We start from the raw sequence: 24161 nt of genomic DNA on the forward strand, positions 1-24161 counted from the left end.
ACATTTTGCTTTCAAAATTGAGTTGTTTTTGTTTAGGAAATATTCCCTGAATGGGCTCAACCATATTTTATCTTGTATCGACTAGTTCAGTCTGCCAGCTTCCTTTGAAAGGGCACATTAAGAAAATCAAGGAGCTAGCAGGCTGTAGCTAAAATAAAAAAGAATAACGAACCCTGTCGTGTTTGTTAAGCAATTAAAGTAATTAGAATGCAATTATGCTTTAAGTAATAACATTTATTAGTTTTATTTACGGTGAAATTACATATATTGGCATATGTGCGCTTTAGACATGGGTATCTATTACAATCATAGTCCCTAATGCCTTTCAGGAAGTAATGAGGATGATGCTGACTTTTTGTCCGATTGTCGTGAATCAGCTGATGAGGAACATACATTAATAACTGTAGATAGTGTGGATGTGATGGAAACCGTCGGATTTCCTAACTTGCATTTTGCAATGGTGTATGAAGAAAGGACTATTGTAACGCCATTTCCAGAGCTGTTACGTTGACGAAAGGTTACATCGTGCCCTTTCTCTGAGAACTAACGTTAAATAGCTATTAACTAGCCAGCTAGCTAACGTTATCTTATTGTGGTCCCGTGAAAGATTAGCTAGCTAGCTGTAAAGCTACAGCTAGCAAGTCATCGATAGCCACCTAATCCAGTTTTGAGGAACAACGCTTGGTATGTTTGATTTGTGCTTGCTAAAATAACTAACTTTAGCTGATTAATGTTCTTTATTTCCTCTTTGATAAAACATTTCGCCGGCTTGGTAACTAGTTAAGTCAGTGTCGGAATCTCGAGTCAGCTAGCTTGCCAGTTTAGGTGACTGATTTAGACCGCCTAACGCTTGCTGTTAAATTTCCGAAATATATCAGATGCTATGTTATAATGGTTGTAGTTTGCTAGCTGGTTCGTGAGCCAGGTGGTTATTTGGAAGCTCAGCAGGTAAGTTAGCCAGCCAGCGTTAGGCACGTCAGGCAAGTTAACGTCTTTCATGTCTGTCTGATAGGTGATTACCAGCAAAGCGTACACAGTTAAGATTAGCACAACACTTGCCTTGTGTTGCTGTAAATAAACCGAGGAGGAATAAACGTTTTTGTTATCTCCGGTATTGTTTCGAAGAGCTACTATTTCGTGTACAGCCACATTTTGGCATGACCCTCTCAGATTTCAAGATTTTCTGTCAAGGTGAAGAGCGAAGAAAAGTCGTGCCACATAATTTGAGACATGATTAATTTTATTAATTTTCCGCTTGTATGTCCATGTAATTCCATGAAATTTTCATCAACAAATATCAAGCTAGGTTTTATGTCAGTTTAATGGGAGTTTGCATGTCCAGGTACGTAACTTGAAGTTACGCTTATTTAAGTTTATAGAGAATGTTGGTGTATTTAGTCTGGTATGTCTTTTTTTTCCCCTGGAGCATGATCTATGACGTAACGTTATTGTAAGAACATAATACTTTGACACCACTTGTAATTTGTTGGTAAGACACATTATTTGAATTGTTAAAGTCATAAAGACTAATAATGATTTTCCCTTGTCCTAATGCAGTTCTGTCCTCCTCGCATTTCAGTCCCATTTAATGCTCTCTTCTGCCCTTTTGCTGTTAATCCAATTTCTAAAACAGAGTTCCTCTCAGTGTGTCTGAGGCGTAGTTGTGGTTTTGAAAGAAAGCTTCTGTTGGAGCTATGAAATGCCAGACTCTTCTTGAAATGAGAAAAGCTACTCCATTCACTACTGGATCACAGAGGTCTCAGTGGTGTTTCTCCCTTTCTTGGCATTGAACCAGCCACGTTGTTAAGGAGCACACATTGTTGTAACATGGACATTTCTGAAATCATAATCTCATACTGTAAGTGATAACACACAAGCACAAGGCTGAATTTGTTTTCTCTTCCAGGAGCCAAATGCATGTGATGTGATTTAGGAGACTTTGGAAAGGAGGTAGGCAGTGACATATGTAGCCCAGAGCATTTTTTCCTTTCATTTGGTGGCTAGACAACTGATAGGGTCTTCCGCATATTTGTCAGTTAAGATTTTATTGAATTTCCTACGTAAATTGTCTAGACCTCAGTCACCTTAGATATTAGTGTGTGGGTGTGAACTAATTAAAGAACTAATTATATTGCAGTATCGTGAGATGCAATACATTGAGATTTTGTGAGGCATTATGCCTTGTTAAAGATTTACCCTTCATTTCACTTCATTTCATAGAGTGACATGTCTTTCCTGATTTACCTGTTTTAATTATTTCTGTGTTTCACCTGTAAGTTCTTCCAAGTTTATTATGGCTTTAAGATATATGCCCTGTTTTCTATGAACCCTTACTCAGTAATGGGAAATGTGTCTTAGGGTCTGAAGTGTACCAATCACAGCTAGGCTGGTAAGGACTCACTCTGACTCTGTCTTGTGATTGCACATTAATCAGTATATCTGATTCTCCTGATTTCTTTTTTTTTTTAACTTACTCTGTGCCTCCGTGGGAGCAGGCAGTGTTGGAACTATTGAAGACTTCTAGTGGTGGCTTTGCAGTAGCTCCCTGCTGGCTCTCTGCAGTCCTGGAGCCATGGATCCCCTGGGAGCGCGTTCCCAGTTTGTGGATGTCCAGACACTGCCTATCTGGGACCAGCCTCAGGAAGGGGACACGGACGGTGAAGTGTGCCCCAGCAGCAAAACCGGCAGCCAGAACGACAGTCTGTTTGGCCAGCAGGAGGCGCCCCCCTCACCTTTTCCCTTCCGGGAGGACATCAACAGGAAGATTGTTCTCTTGTGAGTTTCACCATCTCTCTCTTTCTCAAACCCTGAGGTATTTTTCACATTCATTCTGTTCTGCTTTGAACGGTTCTGAGTGCCACAGCACAGCCTCTGCCCTCTGACATAAATCCTCTTTATTGAGCTCTGTACAGCACATGACAAGCCAGGGGTTGCTGTGACTATGGCCTTTGAGGAACGTGCTTGCATTCCTGGTCAAGCTTTCACAGTTCTGTATGAATTCCTGCTGAAGTTATTTTAAAGTGGAAAAAGTTCAACTATGGCTTCTAAGAATTACCATTTTAGTAAAGTTAAATTCTGATTCAGGAGCTTTAACTCCCCTGTAAAAGGCAGGAGTTCTAATCGACTGTTAAAAGTAAAAAAAAAAAGACATTTCTGACCACGTTCCTTACTCATAGTTGTGGTGAGTCACATGACTGCTCAACATTCAAAAAATCATTGGAAAAAATCAGGGAAGTACATATGCAGGCAGCTACCATTTCACAACAGTTTGTGCACTTAAGATTGCTGTCCTATAAAGTCCTAACTCTGGGGACAGCAGAGGCTGGGTGCTGAGAATGAGTGTGAAGATAAAAAAGTTTTTTTTTGTTTGTTTTTTCCCCTCCTTTCCATCAGGGGTCTTTATATTTTTTTGTGTTGTCTTCTTACGTTTCGTTGGTCATTTGGTCATTGGTCATTAATTCAGTAAATCTAAAGAAGACTTATTTCATCCCTTCTGTGTGTGGTATCTCTCTCAGTCTTTGAAGGCTGGTCTGAAGGCTTTAATGCACATCATGCACTTAGTGTCAAAACACTGCGTATTTACAGCTTCTTATGGATGTGTAGGATTTAGATTTAACATTTTGTAGTTTTAAGTTTAAGAACATTTGTGCTGTATGAAAACCTTTGGAATAATTCCACATTTATATTGAACCTTTTGTGAAAAATTGTTCCTTTAGCCTGTCTTCAGGGACATAACCTCTTTTTATAACACTCCATCTAAAGCAAAAAGTTATTCTGTTACCAATCATCTGCTTTGTGACGGTGATTCAAGGAATGTGTTATGTAATAAAAGCTGGGACTGCCTGTATGATTGTATGCTTTAATTGCACCTTAAAGGAAAATTCACTTCACTTTACCTTTCTAGAAAGAGGTCAATTCATTGTAATTTTAAAGTAGTCTATTATACCAAGTCATTTGTAATACTTGTGAAACTACAGTACTTAAATTCTAAAATAGCCAACTGTACCATCCATGTGTATCAGTAACTTATTATCTAACCTTCTGACGTGATCTGCAAGTATAAAGTGTTTATGAGTGTGTGCTTTGTGAGTGTTGAAGATTCTCATAGAGCCATTTTGAAATGGCTTGCTGAATAGATCCTAGTGTGCTGTACTCTGTCACGGTAAGTGGCTTGCTTGAGCCCCAGGATAAGGCAGTTCTCTCTCCCAGTCTGACATTATTCTCACGCATATCTCTAGTGTCTCTACACTGAAGACAGCAAATTAGACGACAGTGACTGATCGAGTCCAGCGAACTGCTCCTTCCGTCTTGCTTTTACCTCCACCATTTAGTGCGTTATTAGCATTTTAAATGTTCATATTTTAAAAACGTGAAAATTAGTGGTTGAAGAGGCACCTCTTGTTTTTCTCCTCTCCACAGCACTGGAGACGTGGCCCTGTTGAACTGCACAGCAATCGTCAACACAAGTAATGAGACGCTGTCGGACAAAAATCCTGTCTCTGACAGCATCCACAGGCAGGCTGGGCCTGAACTCAGAGAGGAACTGCTCAAGTTGAAAGGTAGAGGGTGCCACTAAGCCTGCTGGTATTGTCTTCCTGAGCACTGTTGTAAAATGAGCCCCCCCAGCATTGCCTCTAACACCAACCATTTTATGCAACAAAAAAGCTGCAACTGACTCATTGAAAGGGCTTGGGGGCACTGTCTGGTCACATTGCTAAGAGTATACACTGTGATTGAACCTAGTATTGGGCCACTCATCGAACTGGGGAGGTGGGGGTCTCATATACCTCTCATATACTCATAGACATGGAATTAGTCCTGTAGTAATGGAGTATTCTTTCTGGCATGTATTTCAAATTCCTGTCCACAACAGTGATATGAATGCATGTGCAGACTGAGAAATTGATTCTAGAAGGTATTAGAACAGCCTCTTCCATGCAGAATCCACTGTGGCCATTTTACTGGCTCAGATTCTACTGTTGCTTTCTGTGTTATGCTGCTGAGGTCACATGTTTGAAGTTGCGCAACAGAAAAGGGAAATTCAGTTTGTTTTCGTGATATGAAGGATAGCTGGGCAGCTGAGGAGGAAGAAAGAGGTAGAGGTGCCAGCAGTGCATTTCGTGTTTCACTGTGACACAGTTACTGGGTTTCAGTCAATCCAAACTAACACGTGGGTCCTTATGGTAAAGATTTGTCCCCAGATCATAACCTAAATTACCAGTAGTTCTAGTTTCTATCTTAGTCCCCAATTCCTATAATCACATGTGGAATGTGTAGGACATATTCTCTTCTGTCCGTACGTCTGGCTATGAGAAGTTGTAATTTTCACACCTGCAGAAGAGGCCCAAGTGTAAACTCTCTTGTGTCTGTGTGTGATCTTTCTCAGGCTGTCGCACAGGTGAGGCGAAGATGACCAAGGGCTTCAACCTGGCCGCTCGATTCATCATTCACACTGTGGGACCCAAGTACAAGGCCAAGTACAGGACGGCGGCCGAGAGCTCTCTCTACAGCTGCTACAGGAACGTCATGCAGCTCGCCAAGTAAGACACAGTCGTGCGTTACCCTGCTTAATGTTCCTCAGTGTAACATCATATTATTTAATGTGGTTTCGAGTGTTGCAGTGTATGGCTAATACCCATGTAATATTACATGATTTTGCATTTTATTGGGGTACTTTATATTATTGATATATCAGCATGTAATATGGTAATGCAGGCACCTGCTCCATGCATTACTGTCTGCCACTACTCCCCGATTGAGTGTTTTGTTTGCATATACCTGGCAGAGTACATGACATCATATTATTTGTTATTTAGCAGATGCTCTTAATTCATGTTACTGATTTATGCAGCTGGATATTTACTGAGACAATTCTGGGTTAAGTACCTTGCCCAAGGGTACAGCAGCAGTGCCCCCACAGGGAATCAAAACCAGCAACCTTTCGGATACAAGTCCTGCCCTTTACCACTGTGCTACACAGCCACCCCATACAAGTTTCATAACTTCTTTTTATCGCCAACCAAACGCTGTCCCTCGGTCAACTGTTTTCTGAGAACAAACTTGGAAATCTTCCTTTCTTTCTGTTGTTTCCCAGGGAGCAGGCCATGGCGTCTGTGGCCTTCTGTGTGGTCAGCACGGCCAAGAGAGGATACCCGCTCGAAGACGCCACTCACATAGCACTCAGTAAGAAGCGAGACCGAAGGCCGCAGTGAACGCACGCACAGTAGAATGAAACACCGAGCGCACGCAGCGGAACAAACAGGGGAAAAAGCCATGTTGAGCTCATGCGCTGTCGGTTCGCTCCCATTACCTGGCATTAGCTCAGCGGAGGTTTAAAGGTTTCATCATGTAATGTGATTTGCAAATACTCTGGGCATTGCGTCATGGAATTTGTGTTAATGCATGAGCAAAGATTGAACTCGTTCAACGTATTGCCCATCAGTGTGATTAATGAGGTCTAAAGCATGGCTCACTGCCTCTGTGTCACACACTGGCTCCACAGCGACTGCTCAGATCAGCGCAGAGATTGGGCTGGAAAAACAAGGCTCATCCACCAATCAAAAATGATTTAACCAGACAGAACTAGTCCTCGTAAAGCCAAACTAATGTGTTGTGCAGGACCCACGGTATCACATTCATTACCTCCAATGTCCTGTAGTCAGGTCTGGGGACATTAAGTTCGGATAGTAACCAAGTCAACTGTTTCCTTGTTGGGAAGAGAGGCATATGTAAACAGTCTTCAACCGTCATGTACATCATGCAGAAATAAGTGCTTGCGCTGTATTCATTGTCTTATTGCAGGCATGCACTACTTCCACAGTAATGTGTATTGTAATATATAGTGATATGAAGGATAGCTGGGCTGCAGAGGAAGAGAATAGAGGTACAAGTGACAGCAGTGAATTTTGTGTATCACTGTGCAGCACAGTTAGTGTGGTTTCAGTCAATCCAAACTAACTCATGGGTCTGTATGTATATGTGGTATATGTCATGTGGTATTTGCGTAAAATTGGCCACTATCCTGCCTTCTAAGATTGTCTCTGCAGTCACGTTATCATGGCAACACTGATTTCCATAATCCGTGCAGTGAATTTGAATTGAAATGGCATTGACCTGTTGGTGCGTTGGTTGGCTGATTGAACGCGCTGTCCTCTGTTCCTCTGTGCAGGGACAGTGCGCAGGTTTCTGGAGAACCACGGCGAGAGCGTAGAGATGGTGGTGTTTGCAGTGACGCAGCAGGAAGAGGTGAGCCCCCTCAGTCAGGGATCGCTACGTTTGTACAAAACACTTCCTTCGCATCTCAGGCTTTCATTTTGGCAGGAGTGTAGGATAGCGGAAAGGAGCAGGACTTGGAACCAAAAGGTTGCCGGTCCAGTTTTCTGCTGTGCCACTGCTGTTGTACCCTTGGGCAAGGCACTCAACTCAGAATTGCCTCAGTAAATATGCAGCTGTATAAATGGGTAACATGTAAAATATCGTAACCTACGTAAGTCACTCTGGATAAGAGCATCTTCTAAATGCCAGTAATGCAATGTAATCTAATTTTGTCTGTGCCATGCAGGTCCTATGAGTGTTATAGTGACCCTCTTTCTGCGTGTTGTCATGGTGACCTTTGCAGCCTGTATACAGGAAGCTGCTGCCACTGTATTACCCACGCTCGGAGGAGGAGGAGCGCGCCAGTCTGCCCCTCCTCCCTCCGGACATCGGGAACTCCGAGGGCGAGCCCGTGGTCCCCGAGCGACAGATCCGGATTACGGAAAAGCCAGGCACCCTGGAAGGTGAGTGCAGCCTCAACATGCCCCTGTCTCGGCTAGGGGGATTGTCACCATAGCAACATGCCTCTTGCCAAGTGGTCAGTGTAATGTTTGTGTTCAGACATTGGAGAGTGTGGCTTCTCAGCCCAGCCAAGTCGTTCTCTGGTGTCCATAGCCTCTGCCTGGCACTGTGTAGTAGACAAGGACTCAGAAAATCGGATAAGCCCTGTGAGGCACCCAAACTCAGGCTCATTTTAACTGTCTGAGCCTGAAAGCACCTCTGACTGGTGCCACAAAGACTGCTTTGTCCACAGGTGTGAGGCACAACTGTGCCTTTCTGATTGAGTTAGCAAGCAGAGGAACGCGGTGTGATAAAGTGCAGTCACATGGTGTGGTTCCCCTTGTGGAGGGCGTGCCGACAGAGCCGAATACAAGGGCCCTGAGAGCCCGCGTGGAGTTATTTTACACGAAATTGGATCCTTCTTGCACTTGTTATATGAGTTATTTTAATTGTTGAAGTGTGTTGAGTTCACACACACTCTCACACACACACACACACACACACACACACACACACACACAGACACAGTATTCCCAATTAATACATCCAGGCTTGACTGGCCATGAGTTTGTGTCAGAAATTGAGAGCTTAAGTAATTTGTGGAAAGGGTAACAGAGATCTATCTATCTCGTAGAAGAATATAATAACTTTTCTTCAAATCTCCCTAATTGTTTAAAAAAAACTATCCTTTCTTGATGGTTGATCCTCTCCATGGATGACCTCTGTAAGATACGCTAGCAGCAGCAGTCAGCTGGTATTGTGTGCTTGGTTAATGCAGAGCAGGTGGAATAACAGTCAGAAGAGCTTGTGATCTTAATAAAGCAAAGACAGTTATGCTCTGTTGAGTTTGTGTGTGAAGACTACCACTGACATGCATTCTCCTCTCAAACCTGCTGGCCATCTGGGTAGAGAGAGAGAGCTGGTGATCCAAATAAAATAAGATAATATAAATAGCAAAACAGCACCCCCCTCATTCTCAGCAACGACACATGAAAAGAAACCCAGGAATAAAGAGAACTTCTTTGGCATTTGTGTCCCTCCCTGCTGTCTGTTTGTGAAGGAATGTAGGGGCTACCAGGGGGCTGCTCTGAATAACAGCTCCTGAGCTACATCAGCAAAGACAAAAGCAAAATCCCTTTGTGACTGAAATTATCATTTTTGTTACATTTCTGTTACATATAACATGGGCATAGATAAATGAATGAACATTATGTTTATACATGTATTTCTGAAGGCTGCATTAGGAAGTGCAGGTGTGGCATATCAGACAGCCATGGTGTTTCCATGAGGGTTTTTTTTCAGACCTTACAGTTTCTTGTCATTGTTCCCCCTCCTCAGAAGTGACAGTGGGCAGTGGGATTCATGTGGGCCTGGCTGGCTTAGTGCCCCTAAAGTAGTATGACATTAGATTTGCTTAGGAGACACTCCTGTGTAGATCATCTTACATGGGCTACACTTTTTATATGTTTCGTATTCACAGTTGGGTGTTTCCTGAGACAATCAGGGCTCTGTTCCTTGCCCCAGGGTACTACACCAGTGCAAGGAGTTTAACCTTCAACCACTGGGTTACAAGCCATGCACCTTTATACTCAAAACTACAGCTCTTACTGTACTTTGGACATGCTTTCTGATTGGCAGTTAGACTTTGGATTCCTGGGATATAAATATCTCTACAGTTTTTTTTTCTTGTGCCCACATGCCTACTGGAGGTTACATTTGTTTGTGTGCATGTGTGTTTTCAGAGGACTCTGAGGACGACAGCCTGGACTCAGACCTGGGCCTGGTGGGCACCCACGCCTTTGCGCGTATGGAAGGGGACGTGGACAAACAGCGCAGGCTCATCCTTCAGGGCCAGATGTCCGAGGCATCGCTACAGAAGCAGCACCAGAGAAAGTGAGACCCCACCCCACCTTCCCACGATCCCCTTTGGTTTCACACAGGCTCTGATGGGACTCGCCCGTTTAACTCGCATCTTGGTCTCTTCCTTGTTCCTGCAGCTATAACCGCTGGTTATGCAGAGCAAGAGCCGAGGACCTGTCCGACATCGCAGCGCTTAAAGCATTATACCAAACTGGTCAGTTTCCCACCATGTCTTTGTGTCTAATTATGCATTTTTGTGTGTGTGTGCATGCCTGCATACATTTGTATGTCTCTGTGTTTATGTGTGTCCATGTGAATGCATGTCTAATATGTGTGTAATGTATTTGTACATTAAATCTATTGATCCATATAAACTAAGCCCAAACAAACAAGACAAACAGACAAACAAACAGTGCCCCCCTGAGTCTTATCAAAGACTCATGAAAAGAAATTCAGGTATAAAGAGAGATTCTTTGGCATTTGACTCCCTCCCTATTGCTGTGTGTTTGTGAAGGAACGTAAGGGCTACCAGGGGACCACACTGAATAACAGCACCTGAGCTACATCAGTAAAGACACAGGAGAAACCTCTGTGTAATCAAAATTATCATTAAAAATCTCTATAATTTCCTTTTAATTACATAACATGGACATGTATGAATATTGTCTGTGTGTGTGTGTGTGTGTGTGTGTGTGTGTGTCAGTGCATGCACACCGATGTGTGTTTACTGCCATGCTTAAGTTTAAGTTTAATACTGATACCTCAGATGCTGTAGACAGTGCTCTCCTTTTACTGAAGTAAAGACTCTCTCTTAGAGCTTTAAAAGCCATAGCAGTTGTGATGGTACAAGCCTTAGTTCCAGCTCGCTGATCACAGCATTAACTTTTCTTGAACGCCTGCTGTCATAATCTGTCCCCTCGATATAGAGTTTCACATGAAAAAATAACGTGTCACTGTGGCGCCTGGGAAGTCCCCCTCTCTGCAGTCTCAGGTGTAGGGTGCTGCGGAGTGGGACGAGTCCCGACCGCAGAACTGACACTGAGCTGACGCTCTGATAAAAAGGGCGTGTTCGAAGTGTTTGGTACAGCCCCCGTGGAAGATGCGCATTTTGCCACCTCTACACTGTCCCACGCCATGAGAGTGTTACCTATCTAGCAGCACACGTGCATAACTGTGACTGCCTCCAGCACTGCTTTAAATTACCAGAAGGGAAGAAACCAACAGCAACTATGTGCGTGAATTACAGAACTCTCACTCCATATCTTCAGTGGCACTGTTTGGCCATTAGGGGGCAAACAGTCCCCAGTGCTTTTTATTACAGAGAGAGTGCTAATTTATTTACACAGCCATCTTCATTCAGGGTGACTTTGATTTGCTGATCTTCTGTTCCAGAACTTATGAAGTTACAGTTTAGGCTACAAATGGCAAACAAGCAAACCGAATACAAGTTGGTGCATAGAAAGCAACTCAGAGCCATTTATTCAATGAAAACACACATCCTATAGTGTACTGCACCTCAAATATTAACTGTATGTTGCAGACAACCACAAGACTTTTAAGGCGACTGGTGACTCTGAGTTAAAGTCAAGACGATTTCGAGAGTCAATAGCCAACATTTAAGTACACTACATGGAAAAAAGTATTTGGACACCTGACCATTACATTGTAATGACATTGTATTCAAATACATATACTTTAATATGGAGTTGGTCCCCCTTTTGCAGCTATAACAGCTTCCACTCTTCTTGGAAGGCTTTCCACAAGATTTTGGAGTGTTTCTGTGGGAATTTGTGCCCATTCATTCTGTATAGTGTATGTTGTGATATAATGAAATAGTTTGCATTCCTCGATTTTCAGTTTTCTGTATGTGAAATGTATTCAGGAAATACAGACACGGGTCTTTAATTGACAAACCAGAACTGGACAAACCAAAAAGCTGCCTGAGAAGAATAAGTCATATCTGTGCTTGAGGAATACAGCGAAGACGAGCTCTGAATTGACAACAGATTGGCAGGAGGCTCATGTGTCCTTGTTCGTCCATGAAGGGTACAACCAGTACAGCGATCACTAATGAAATCAGGACTTAAATGGTCTTGTGTTTCATTAGGAACACCTCTTTTAAGAAATGAGAACAAGACAAAAGCCTAAAGGCAACTCTTATGCACAAACACAATTTTGGTTGCTTATGCATCAGAGTATAAAAATTCAAAGTGTGTGTCTGCGGTTGTGTACGTACATACATACATATACACGCGCACACACACACAAACACACACACACACACACATTGCTGCAGGGTTCCAAGCCTAGCTCTTTAAACTCTGCTCCACAAAAGTAATTTCTTCCAGTCCTGTTTTATTGTGTTGGCAATGTGGAAGTGAGATATGGTGGCTAGTCTGCTACAAGACAAACGGGGAAAAAAACCTTTGGAGAATAACAAGTGTAGAAAGTATAGGAGTTTTGCATGAAAGGTGCAATTCTCCATGCTTTGTATAAGAGAAGGTTACATATTTGTTGTCAGGCTGAATATACATCATTAAATACATATAAAGTTTGCAGAACCATCTCTATACAAACAAATGAATCCAATGACTCCTTCAACTATTGCTGTTAATAGAAAATATATACCAGCTGCAGGCTTCTCAACACTTTAAGATCAAGAGGCCACAGCATGGTTAATATTTTAAACATAACATTAGAACATAAAATAAACAACCTTTATTATAATATAAAATGTTATTCTTGAGGCACATAAAGTTAATTCTCTAGTTCTTAAATGACTTTTTCTGTAAACTTGTCAGCTTTGTTGCATTGTGCATGGATTTGGGGTAGAACATTTTTCCTCTTAGTTTATTACATTAGATCCAGGCAAATGTTGGTTGTGTAAATTGTGGTTTGTTGTTTAAAGGTGATTGTACAAAAATGAATAAACTTATTATTTTTAATAAAAATAAGCCTTTGGTTTGATGATAGCGCAGAAGGCCAAGTCTTTTGGTAAGCGGAACTTTCCATCAGAAGTGTATTCTTTCTATTTTGCCATTGTCACTGAGCACCTTCCAAACAAAATATTTTATTTGCATGTTTAGATTTGTTTACTAAGAAATATTGTCAGTTCGGATGTTACTCTTGGACTGTTTAAAATGAGATTAAAATTGCTATTAATTTTTTTTTTTGAATGGCTTGACAAACCTAAAACCGTCGTCTCTACATTGCTGAGGCCCAACAAAGTTTGCTCGCATTGCTTCAGTCCTGCATGTCCCTTGGTCAAAACACAAAAGGTCTTCTGAGGTCAAAGTAGGCCCTGCTGTAGTTTTTGTATGTCTGTGTTTGCAGGGGTGGACATCTGTGGGCGAACGGTCATGGTCCTTGTGGGGAGGAATATTCCAGTGACGCTTATAGACATGGAAAAGGTAAGGCAGGCGGTCATGTTGTGCGTCAGTGCTGTTGATTTTAATGCCCACCACCAAAGTCTGAGATTTGGAGAACCTGCTTGAAGTGATCGGTGAGCCAGCCTTGCACCCTGTCATCCCGAGTGCCCGTGTATCTGCGTGACGTGACGTGTGCCTGCCGCAGGCGTTGCTGTACTTCATCCACGTCATGGATCACATTGCGGTGAAAGAGTACGTGATGGTGTACTTCCACACGCTCACCGGTGAACACAATCATCTGGACTCAGACTTCCTGAAGAAGGTCTACGACATCGTGGATCCCAAGTGAGTGGGAAAAGGGGTAGGGGAGGTGGATGAGACTGTGTCACAATGTGAGTTCACACAATGAGGAGCGCAGGGCCAGTGACAGGTGCCAGATGTCTTCAGATAGTCTTAGAGTTAGGCGGTTTCAACCAGTCAAAGTGTTTCAGTGCGGCAGCCAGTGGTTTGAGTGGTTTGTGTCAGTCAGTGATTGACAGCACAAGGCATCATTACTTAAGGAGCTCATAATGCCTCACTCTCCAAAAAAGAACCAGGACTGTGGTCCTAGGAGTTTCCGTCCTGGCTGTTTAACAAGCTTACGCAAGTGAGAAGACAGGAGGGTGAGACTGTCATCATGTCTCTGACAGTAGGTAGATTTCCCTGTCTCCTTCTCTAGCGAGCGGGGAAGTCCCCTCATCTATTGTACACCTCTGCAGCGGTGCCCAGGCTCCCCTTCGGATTCTGTAAATGGCGCTTAGCGCTCCAGCAAGGCGCAGCTGATGCGGGGATGAATCACTCTGTATTTCTGTTTCTGTTTTATGTTCCATGGTTGTTCTCATTGTCTGGGACAGGATTAGATCCCCTGCCTCAGGGGTTGGCTGGATAGTGTTTGGGCTGGTGCTAGCCGAATCCCCTCAGAGATACTCACATGTACACACACACACACACACACACACACACACACACTCACACTCACACTCACACTCACACTCACACTCACACTCACACTCACTCACACTCACTCTCACTCACTCACATACACATACACATACACATACACATACACATACACATACACACACTCACTCACTCACTCACATACACATACACATACACATACACATACACATACACATACACATACACATACACATACACATACACACACACACTCTCACTCTCTCTCTCATTGTCAGTCATTAGTGACACAAACACTCATGCGCGCACACACGCAAACACAAACATAAGATATCAAGAGGACAAAGTATACATTTTTTTTAGTTATTCTCTGTAGTTTTGGAAACACTGAGTCGATTCTGAAGGAGACCTCTAAGCTTTGAGAATGATCCAGGTGTTGACGCATCCACACTGGCAGGACTTAAATCGGAGACAGTAAATTTTTATTAGCATTTGCATTCTGTGTCCTGGAAGACCAGCATAGTTCTTGTTTTGGAATCTCTAATGTAAACCGCTAGATTTGGCCTACAGTAGGATCATAGGTGACGTGACCGTTCGTCTGATGTTGTAAACTACACTGACAAAGTTAAAATTCAAACACATCCTTAACTTCATACCTCTTTCCTAGACTGTAAGTGTGCATAGGTTTGGAATCTTTCAACCCAAAACAGGTACAGGAAGAACTGTGTTATGCTCCATTTAGGACTGTGAGGAGAAATTTACCTAGACGTGAGTGTGACTGCCTGTCCGTTAGCTTCACTCTAAAGAGACAGAAGTGCAGGAGGGCAGTTCTCTCTGTTCGTTATTTGAAATTGGCTCCATGACTTTGCTCACTTGATTGTCTGCCACAGCCTTTACAGGCTGACCTGAAATCAGACCAATAAAATGTCCCATTGGAAACACAAGATTAATGTGCAACTGGCCAGTGGAACTGGACTCCATTTCAGCTCTCGGGGGCCAGAGGAACAGGGGCCAAAGGACCTGGACCAGGACCAGAGGGAGCATTAGAGGACTCCCCTGTTGACTCGCATTGATTGCACATCTCTGTGACGATTACAGAGAAGAGCAGTGTCCATTCTGCCACTTGGAGGTGTGCAAAGGTGTCCTCCTGTGTGTGGTACACTTAATTGGAAGTCCTTGTAAACTCAGAAGTGTACCTTTAAAGAAGGCCTTAGAGCTGCATATAACCCCTAATCTCAGCCATACGTAGAGCGCACCCTTTGCCAGATCTCAACCTTAAATCCCAGTTTTTTTTAACACGTCTATCACCGCTTTTCCAATTTGGGGATCAGCACACCACTCTGAGATTTTTTAAGTCAGTTACATTACATGCATTTAGCAGGCGTTCGTATCCAGAGTGACTTCCAGCACAATAGAATATAAGTGTATCCATTCAAGTTAAACGAGCAACACTCCCAGACCAGTGAGTCTGAGCATAACACCATTCAAGTCCTACCACAAGTTAACCTGTGCAATCTAACTAGGCAGCGGAAGCCAGGTATGCTATGATACATCAGTCACTAGAATATGGATTCCAAAATACATCACAATACTACACGTAAAATAAATATCAAATAATAGAGGTAGCAGGTTGTAGGGAGCGGGGATTTAGGTGGAATTATTGAGATGGTCCTTGTATATAGTGAATTAGTTGTGCCAGGGTGATTATCCTGGAGAATTAGACATGTGATCTTTGGTGGCAGATGATTAATGTGTCTGGGTGAACGTATTGAACATGCCTAGGTTTTTCACGGGGCTGTCTGTGACCTCTGTATTCTTTACAGGCTTGTCAGTGATCTTTTCTGTGTTCTTCAGGGGGCTGTCTCTGTTCTGTAATGTACTGTTGGAAAAAGGAGAGGGTGCACAGACATTTTGAACACATGATTAAAGAATACGATTTTTCTTTTAACAATCAGTTATTTTTCATAATTCACGCATGATTTATTAGTTATAGCAGTTGTTGAATTTATTTGGTGATTGCTCTGTCTTGGTTTCTGTAGATTTAAGAAGAACCTGAGGGCGTTCTACTTCGTACATCCTACGTTCCGCTCCAAGGTAAGGTTTGTCACTGCCAGCTTTAGGGTGAAGCTGGCTCAGAGATCTCTGTGAACAAAGGGCTTCATGTGTTCAGCCACATTTAGGCACACCCCTCCCTTTCACAGGTGTCCACATGGTTCTTCACCACCTTCAGTGTCTCCGGTCTCAAGGAGAAGGTCCATCATGTGGAGACCCTGCAGCAGCTGTTCACCTGCATTGTCCCAGAGCAGATCGACATCCCACCTTTCGTCCTGGAGTATGACGCACGGGTGAGCGTCCTGCATTTTGGCATTCGGGCAAATACCTGCACTCCAGTTACCCCGTGCTAGCACTGGGGCCTTAAATATTATCCCTACCCTGTCCCCTCGTAGTCTGACACAGGCACTGCCAAAACTGGCCCATCCTCATGCTGCGCTGACATTGTCAATACTGTCTCCCATAGTACTACACTGGTACTGATAATGCTGTCTCCCATAGTACTACGCTGGTACTGATAATGCTGTCTCCCATAGTACTACACTGGTACTGATAATGCTGTCTCCCATAGTACTACACTGGTAGTGCTAATGCTGTCTCCCATAGTACTACACTGGTACTGATAATGCTGTCTCCCATAGTACTACACTGGTACTGATAATGCTGTCTCCCATAGTACTACGCTGGTACTGATAATGCTGTCTCCCATAGTACTACGCTGGTACTGATAATGCTGTCTCCCATAGTACTACGCTGGTACTGATAATGCTGTCTCCCATAGTACTACACTGGTACTGATAATGCTGTCTCCCATAGTACTACACTGGTACTGATAATGCTGTCTCCCATAGTACTACACTGGTACTGATAATGCTGTCTCCCATAGTACTACACTGGTACTGATAATGCTGTCTCCCATAGTACTACACTGGTACTGACAATGCTGTCACCCATAGTACTACACTGGTACTGATAATGCTGTCTCCCATAGTACTACACTGGTACTGATAATGCTGTCTCCCATAGTACTACGCTGGTAGTGCTAATGCTGTCTCCCATAGTACTACGCTGGTAGTGCTAATGCTGTCTCCCATAGTACTACGCTGGTAGTGCTAATGCTGTCTCCCATAGTACTACACTGGTAGTGCTAATGCTGTCTCCCATAGTACTACACTGGTACTGATAATGCTGTCTCCCATAGTACTACACTGGTACTGATAATGCTGTCTCCCATAGTACTACACTGGTACTGATAATGCTGTCTCCCATAGTACTACACTGGTACTGATAATGCTGTCTCCCATAGTACTACACTGGTACTGACAATGCTGTCACCCATAGTACTACACTGGTACTGATAATGCTGTCTCCCATAGTACTACACTGGTACTGATAATGCTGTCTCCCATAGTACTACACTGGTACTGATAATGCTGTCTCCCATAGTACTACGCTGGTAGTGCTAATGCTGTCTCCCATAGTACTACACTGGTACTGATAATGCTGTCTCCCATAGTACTACGCTGGTAGTGCTAATGCTGTCTCCCATAGTACTACACTGGTAGTGCTAATGCTGTCTCCCATAGTACTACACTGGTACTGCTAATGCTGTCTCCCATAGTACTACACTGGTACTGATAATGCTGTCTCCCATAGTACTACACTGGTACTGATAATGCTGTCTCCCATAGTACTACACTGGTACTGATAATGCTGTCTCCCATAGTACTACGCTGGTACTGATAATGCTGTCTCCCATAGTACTACGCTGGTACTGATAATGCTGTCTCCCATAGTACTACGCTGGTACTGATAATGCTGTCTCCCATAGTACTACACTGGTACTGATAATGCTGTCTCCCATAGTACTACACTGGTACTGATAATGCTGTCTCCCATAGTACTACACTGGTACTGATAATGCTGTCTCCCATAGTACTACACTGGTACTGATAATGCTGTCTCCCATAGTACTACACTGGTACTGATAATGCTGTCTCCCATAGTACTACACTGGTAGTGCTAATGCTGTCTCCCATAGTACTACACTGGTAGTGCTAATGCTGTCTCCCATAGTACTACACTGGTAGTGCTAATGCTGTCTCCCATAGTACTACACTGGTACTGATAATGCTGTCTCCCATAGTACTACACTGGTAGTGCTAATGCTGTCTCCCATAGTACTACACTGGTAGTGCTAATGCTGTCTCCCCATAGTCCTACACTGGCATTGCCAATGATGTGTCCCCATACTCCAACTCTGACACTATCACTGTTTCCCTTATTGTTCAGTACACACCTGTTTTAATGTTACACGCATACAAAATAGCAAAATTGTATGTTAATACAGTACAGTAATTACTAAAGTGCTGGCCCATCCAACTTAGTTAATGAGCCTAGTTATTTTGATAGCAATTATATTTAAATGTCTTGATTAAAAATACTTCTCCTAGTGAAACGTTTTTACCACCACCCCCCATTGAGACTGTATTTGTGTCACAACTGATACCTTTGCTCTGCCCAGATCTTCATAAATACCGTTATTACTGGGAAGTTGGGGTCTTAGATGGCTGTACATCAAGATCCTTAACTTATGTTGAAAGTAAACAACCGCATTTTAGCAAAAAAAAGATTGAGTCATAAAATTAAAGTTCTGTTTGTAGCAGAAAACAGTCTTAACTGTCATCCATTATGACTTAACATGTCTTTCTTCAGACCTTCTGCAGGCCTCTTCCAAAGTTGTAAAGTACTGTGTAGGTACAGACAAAAGTGGAGGGTATAATGTTCTCCAATTAGTTTGGGTAAACAAAACACTTACTGCGGAGTGCAACTGGCATGGTGATTATTGTCAATTTATTTTAGTATAATTTATCCAACAGTTGTGAAATTGTGAGATTTCATCATATTCAAAGCACTGATGCCTTGGCAAGGTCATGGGAAGCTACTAAGCACAGCAACGCGAACAGGCTGCCTTAGACGACTAAACAAGGGTGTTATTTGTTAAAGTAGGAATGAGGATGGCGTGGGGGTGGAAGTTAATTGGAATCCTCTTGCCAAAACGAGTGGCCAGAATAGATATTTTTGTTTTCCATAATGTGTTTCAGGGCTATGACCTAAACAGTGTGCACCAGCTGAGACCAGGCTGATGAATGCCGTTCTGAAAACAAGGAACTTGACCAAAAACACAAACCACCGCTTGCATTTGTTCTGCTCTGTTTAAATAGTTCATTTCAGGGGGAAAAGCATGTTTCCTTGAGGACACTTTGTTTCAGGCACTGTTGGTGGGATCTCATCATGTTCGAATACTGAGCAGCTTCAAAGTCCACGTCCGTATGTTTCCACTCTATTGTAGTTCTGAAAGGTATTTCAGACGGTTTGCAATATGCTGTGCCATAGTTATGGCCAGAGCCTGGTTTTCCAAAAAGCACGGCTTTTAGTCTGTTGGCCCTTATCAAAAAGGAACATGGTGTACTGTGGAGGAATCAATCCTATACATGCAGTGTCCTCCATTAATGTTGTGGAAAAAACTAAACCACAATGCCAAATCTAGACTGCCTTTCCTATCTGATTTCTTGATCTGTTTACTGGCAGTGTTTCCCAAGCTGTCAGTGTTATGCAAAGGGATAGTAAATGCTATGGCCTGAGCAGTCCCATGTGGATCCTGTCTTTAATAGCCTTACCAGCAGGGGCGAAGGGGAATTAAAGGATTTAATATTCAGAAATCAGATGATTTATTTCCTTCTTTAATCTCGCATTCATTGTGGGTTGTTTGAGCCCTGTGTATTCAGCAGAAGGAAATGTTTGAATCCCATTTTCTTGATTGGAGAGTTTATTTATCTTCAGGCCCTATGTCTGACTTTTTTTCCATGATTCTTTCTTTGGGGTCTGGCTGTGCTTACTCTCCCTGGCAAAGACACACTGGCACAACAGCTCCAAGTAGCATCAGAAATATCATCCCTGGATTTTCATATTACACTCTTAAGGCGCAATCTATGTGTTGCAGCTGTCGCTGATGGGAAAACAACCCTTTGTGAATAAGCTGATTGGCTGGGGAGGAGAAGAGGGGTCTCTCTGTGATGGATAACACTGCCAGGTTCTGCTGGTGTCCTCCATGGTCCGGATCTCATGGCTACAGTCCCACCCCCAAAACGTCTCTTAGCCTCGGAATCACCCCATGCTGGTGTAAATCCTGTTGAGAACTGCCGGTTATTCACAGGGGAAAGGTGTAACCAAAAAGCCACTGCTGTAAATGCAGTGAGGATGAGGAATGTTTTCTCCCTTCGTACATCCATCTCTCTGTTCTGTTTGTCGGAAGGTTTGCGTTTGCAAGTTTGTGTCTTGGCTGCTGTTTCCCAGGAAGACCGACAGAGTGGCATTTCCTGTCTGTCTCTGATTACAGGTAATGTGCAGGAAGGGGAAATGGCCGATTGTGTCAGCCTTTAATGGTAGCTGCCTCTGGCTCTAATTGACCTCTCACTCCAGTGCGTGTCAGGTTTTGCTGCTTTAAATGCGCAGTTGAAATCGTGGATACGTGCTTTCTCTCCCGACAGCACTCCCAGGTGCGCACGGTATCGGTGGGACGTTACGTGAGATTCACATTAGTGGACTAATTTCGTAACTTATCACAAACATGGTGAAGCAAAAGGTCATGTTTATTTTGGTGCTGATGCATCATTTGTTGAGCCTCTGGCCTCCCTGCCTGGCACATACTCAGTGGAGCTATTTTGTTCCACACTAATCCCACTATTTTTTTATGTTTTTATGGGGGGTCATGGAGAAATCATGTTCTTCCCTTGGAGCTCTTTAACAATTCTGTGCCAGATTTTCTCCCTGTGCCTGAAAGAGCCTTAGAGTCTGTATACTTCTCAGGATGGAGGGGGCTGGGGCTTCCTGCCTCCTGCCTCCTGCTTCCATTCAGCCAAGCCCCCATCATCCTCCAGCCCAGAAAAGAGTTTTTTTTTTTTTTTAAATCAAAGGGACATCTCCAAATTGCCGCCTTGCTGAAGTGAGGACACCCTTCATGGATTCTTTCTGCCACACAACAGAAACACAGCCACATGTTAAGAGCTTGGTGGGTGGGAGCAGCCAGGAGTGTTTGGTTTGGTTGGACCTTAGCAAGTAAGAGGAGCTGTTTTAAGGCGGTGTCGGTTGAGTAGCACTGTTTTAAGGTGGTATCAGTTGAATACCGCTGGTTGAAGGTGGCGTCAGTTGAATAGTGCTCTTTTAAGGTGGTGTCATCAGCAGATTCTGTGCCAGGCTGTGCTGACCTCTAGTGTCTGATACACCCTGTTTGCTACTGTGCTACTGTGTAGGCTTAATGCTTTTGAGATTTGGCTATTTGAATGGCTATTTTTCAAATCACTGTGGCTAAGAGCATCTGCTTAATGACAAAACGTAAGCGTATGTAAATGTATTAAGATTTTCCTTCAGCAGATTTTTTTTTTCCTTGAAAATGGAAAGCAAAGCCATAAAACTATTGCATCAAGATAAGATGGCCATGTTCAGTATTTTGGAGAATTTCCGCAGGGGCCCTTGAGCTCTGCCAAGCCATGTCAAAAATATCACAGCTGTTAAGTGTGATAAGACTCCCATGTGTAGACAGAAAGGCTGTTTATGATTGTAAAAGATTGTACAATAATAAGGCTAGACTGTACAATAATACTCAGCTCTCAGCCATTTACATTGCAAGTCTTACTGCTTACTGCTTAGAAATGTCGTTTTTTCCATTTTGTGCATTTGACCCTCAGCGCTATGTACAGTACTGCCCAAACTCACCCATCATTGCACCCAGACCCTGAGTGCTTCTTTACTCCTTATAAATTGATGAAGTGGTTGTCGGTGTATTCGAAATATGTAACCTTTGTCCTATTTACACTGTTGTAGGTGAATGGACCTTACCACCCAGCCCACTCCTCCGGTCTTTGAAGAAACGTGGCACCTGACCCCAGGACCTGGACCTGGACCTGTTCTGCATTTGGTTTTTTTAGTAGCCCGGTGATGCCACAAATACGTCTGATACACACGATCTGAGTATCACACCGCAGCCAGGCAGTGGCCAAAGGTATGATTTTTCTGGTGCAGGCAGACCCAGTCCTCTGTCACCAGCAAGCCTGCGAGGACCTTTCTCTGTCTGCAGGGACTCTACGGAGAGGCTGACTTGCCCTTTTTACTTTATGACCGTTTGAATACAATCAGAGAGGGTGGCTGCATGTTCCGGGAGCCATACAACCCCATCCCCCCCGCCCCCTGCGCATATTGAGCGTCAGTTCAAGGGTACACCGCAGAAGTGTCTTAAATCCCATACCCTACCTGTCTCTCAGCAGTGCTGCCAAACCTGGTCTTGAATGATTGTGGATCGTGTGTGATTGTGCCGTTTCCTTCCACCCGCTGGTTCCCCCAACTGCCAGAAGGCGTTTCTCATCCCTCCGAGGCACTCTGTCTATCGCGGTGAAAGTTTCACTGGCCGCTCAGTTACTCATGCAGCTGGTATTGTGCTGTGCCTCAACAGAACCACATGTGGTTTGCGATCCAAATCATTTTTCCTCATCAACTTTCCATAAGCCACAAAACAAAACAAAAAAATTGAAAAGAAGAGAAGTTCAAGCTGAGTGTCAGTCTTCATCCATAATCGTTCCTTGTTCAAGTAAACGCTTTTGAGTTTTCTAAGCGTTTTACGTTGACGTTGCCTTTCCAAATCACAGTCATGCCGTTAAAGGTGGAGGAGCGCTGTAAAACACCCATGTGTGTAATAGCATAAGGGCCTCAGCGGAAACCCTCATTTTCCAAGCATTTGGGTGACTGTGCTGCAGGTTGTTGTCTACAGTGCTGTGCCACCCAGGCAGGACACTCATATAAAAACATATTTAGCATAAGAGTCAGAAGGCTAGTGCCACAGTGGTGTCAGACACACGCAGAGCAGAAATCCACAATCCATCCACACTCACTGATCTAAGAAAAGAGCCTTGTCTTTTTTTTGCTGTTTTCACAAGCTGCTCACTCCACTGACGTGGATGTCCTGTTAACATTTTGTCCTTCAATTTTTGTGTTTGTATGTTTTTTTTGTTGTTGTTTTTGGTTATCAATTTCTGCGCACAAAGTCACTGGTCTGGTCGTGTAGTGTTTCCCCTCACAAGCTGGTTTAGCACGTGTGAGTAGGTCTGCACATGTGGCAGTATCCAGCCAAAGTCCACGTGAAGAGTTATCTGTATGTCTCTGCTTAATCACTGTTGTACTGTAGGTAGCACAGCGCACGAAGTGGGTTGCATATAGCTTATATAACATTTCCATGAGCACTATGTAATAGCACCCAGAAGCACATTGAGTTATGTCATGTAACATTGTTCCAGAGCTAAAGAAGTAATTAACCCTAATGGGTCATGAATAATGCTGCTCACAGCTTGTGAAGACTAATTGATCATTTCTCTATGGAAAGTGTTTCCTTGTGCCTGTTTGAATACATCATCAGCTTCATTCATTGCACTCCTTCGTATTCAGCATCATTTTTCAACATCACTTTGTTCTTTCAGCAACATCCCCGAAGGGACATTATTACTTGGCTCTTCCTTTTTAAAATTATTTATTGATATTTATGTTTTATAGTGAACGGAGGCTCATCGACAGTGGGAACACGGCAATTGAAAGTGAGCTGTGAAGTTGTGCATGCTCACGGATTGTTCACAGCACTCAGATGAATGAACACAAAAATCAGATATATACAATGTGAATGTGAAGATCTTTTTTTGTTGTTCTATGAAGATGTACACCAAAAACAGGGGAAATGATGTAAATTTGCTGCCTGAACTTTAAATGTGTAAGTCACAAACCAGGTTCTGCTTCTTTCATGGCAATGGTTAGTTTTTATCAAAGGAACATGTTTAATCGGAGCTTCACTGAAAGTGTTAAAATCTAGTTCTTGTGATCACATGTACAGGTGCCTGTGCAAAACGATCGACACCAATGATTATGCTGTCCTGGATGAGAGCCTGCACATTCCTCTCTGTCTTTTTTGTGTCATACAAGGAAGGACTGAACCTCAAACAGGAATCAACACTTTGTGTCAAATGTACATGTTGGTACACAGTGCATTGAGATTTTGTCATTCTGGGT

General features: G+C 43.2%; 1 protein-coding gene across 1 annotated transcript; it reads left to right on the top strand.

The window, feature by feature from the left end:
• Positions 1 to 373: 373 nt before the first annotated feature.
• Positions 374 to 22977, top strand: gdap2 (ganglioside induced differentiation associated protein 2). The gene is made up of 15 exons (XM_036540918.1): positions 374 to 684; positions 1907 to 1950; positions 2496 to 2775; positions 4420 to 4559; positions 5387 to 5540; positions 6095 to 6183; positions 7169 to 7245; positions 7619 to 7778; positions 9558 to 9708; positions 9813 to 9889; positions 13009 to 13085; positions 13249 to 13388; positions 16043 to 16097; positions 16205 to 16348; positions 21939 to 22977. The coding sequence occupies exons 3-15, from the start codon at positions 2573 to 2575 to the stop codon at positions 21978 to 21980; spliced, it is 1509 nt and encodes a 502-aa protein (XP_036396811.1). The 5' UTR covers positions 374 to 684; positions 1907 to 1950; positions 2496 to 2572; the 3' UTR covers positions 21981 to 22977.
• The last annotated feature ends 1184 nt before the right edge of the window (positions 22978 to 24161 follow it).

Source organism: Megalops cyprinoides, chromosome 11, assembly GCF_013368585.1.
Source record: "Megalops cyprinoides isolate fMegCyp1 chromosome 11, fMegCyp1.pri, whole genome shotgun sequence".
Classification (NCBI taxonomy): domain Eukaryota; kingdom Metazoa; phylum Chordata; class Actinopteri; order Elopiformes; family Megalopidae; genus Megalops; species Megalops cyprinoides.

Coding starts and splice junctions, on each gene's coding strand:
- gdap2 (XM_036540918.1), top strand. CDS start 2,573: ATGGATCCCCTGGGAGCGCGTTCCCAGTTTGTGGATGTCCAGACACTG. Junction 13,389..16,042: donor TACGACATCGTGGATCCCAA/GTGAGTGGGAAA, acceptor TGGTTTCTGTAG/ATTTAAGAAGAACCTGAGGG. Junction 16,098..16,204: donor ATCCTACGTTCCGCTCCAAG/GTAAGGTTTGTC, acceptor TCCCTTTCACAG/GTGTCCACATGGTTCTTCAC.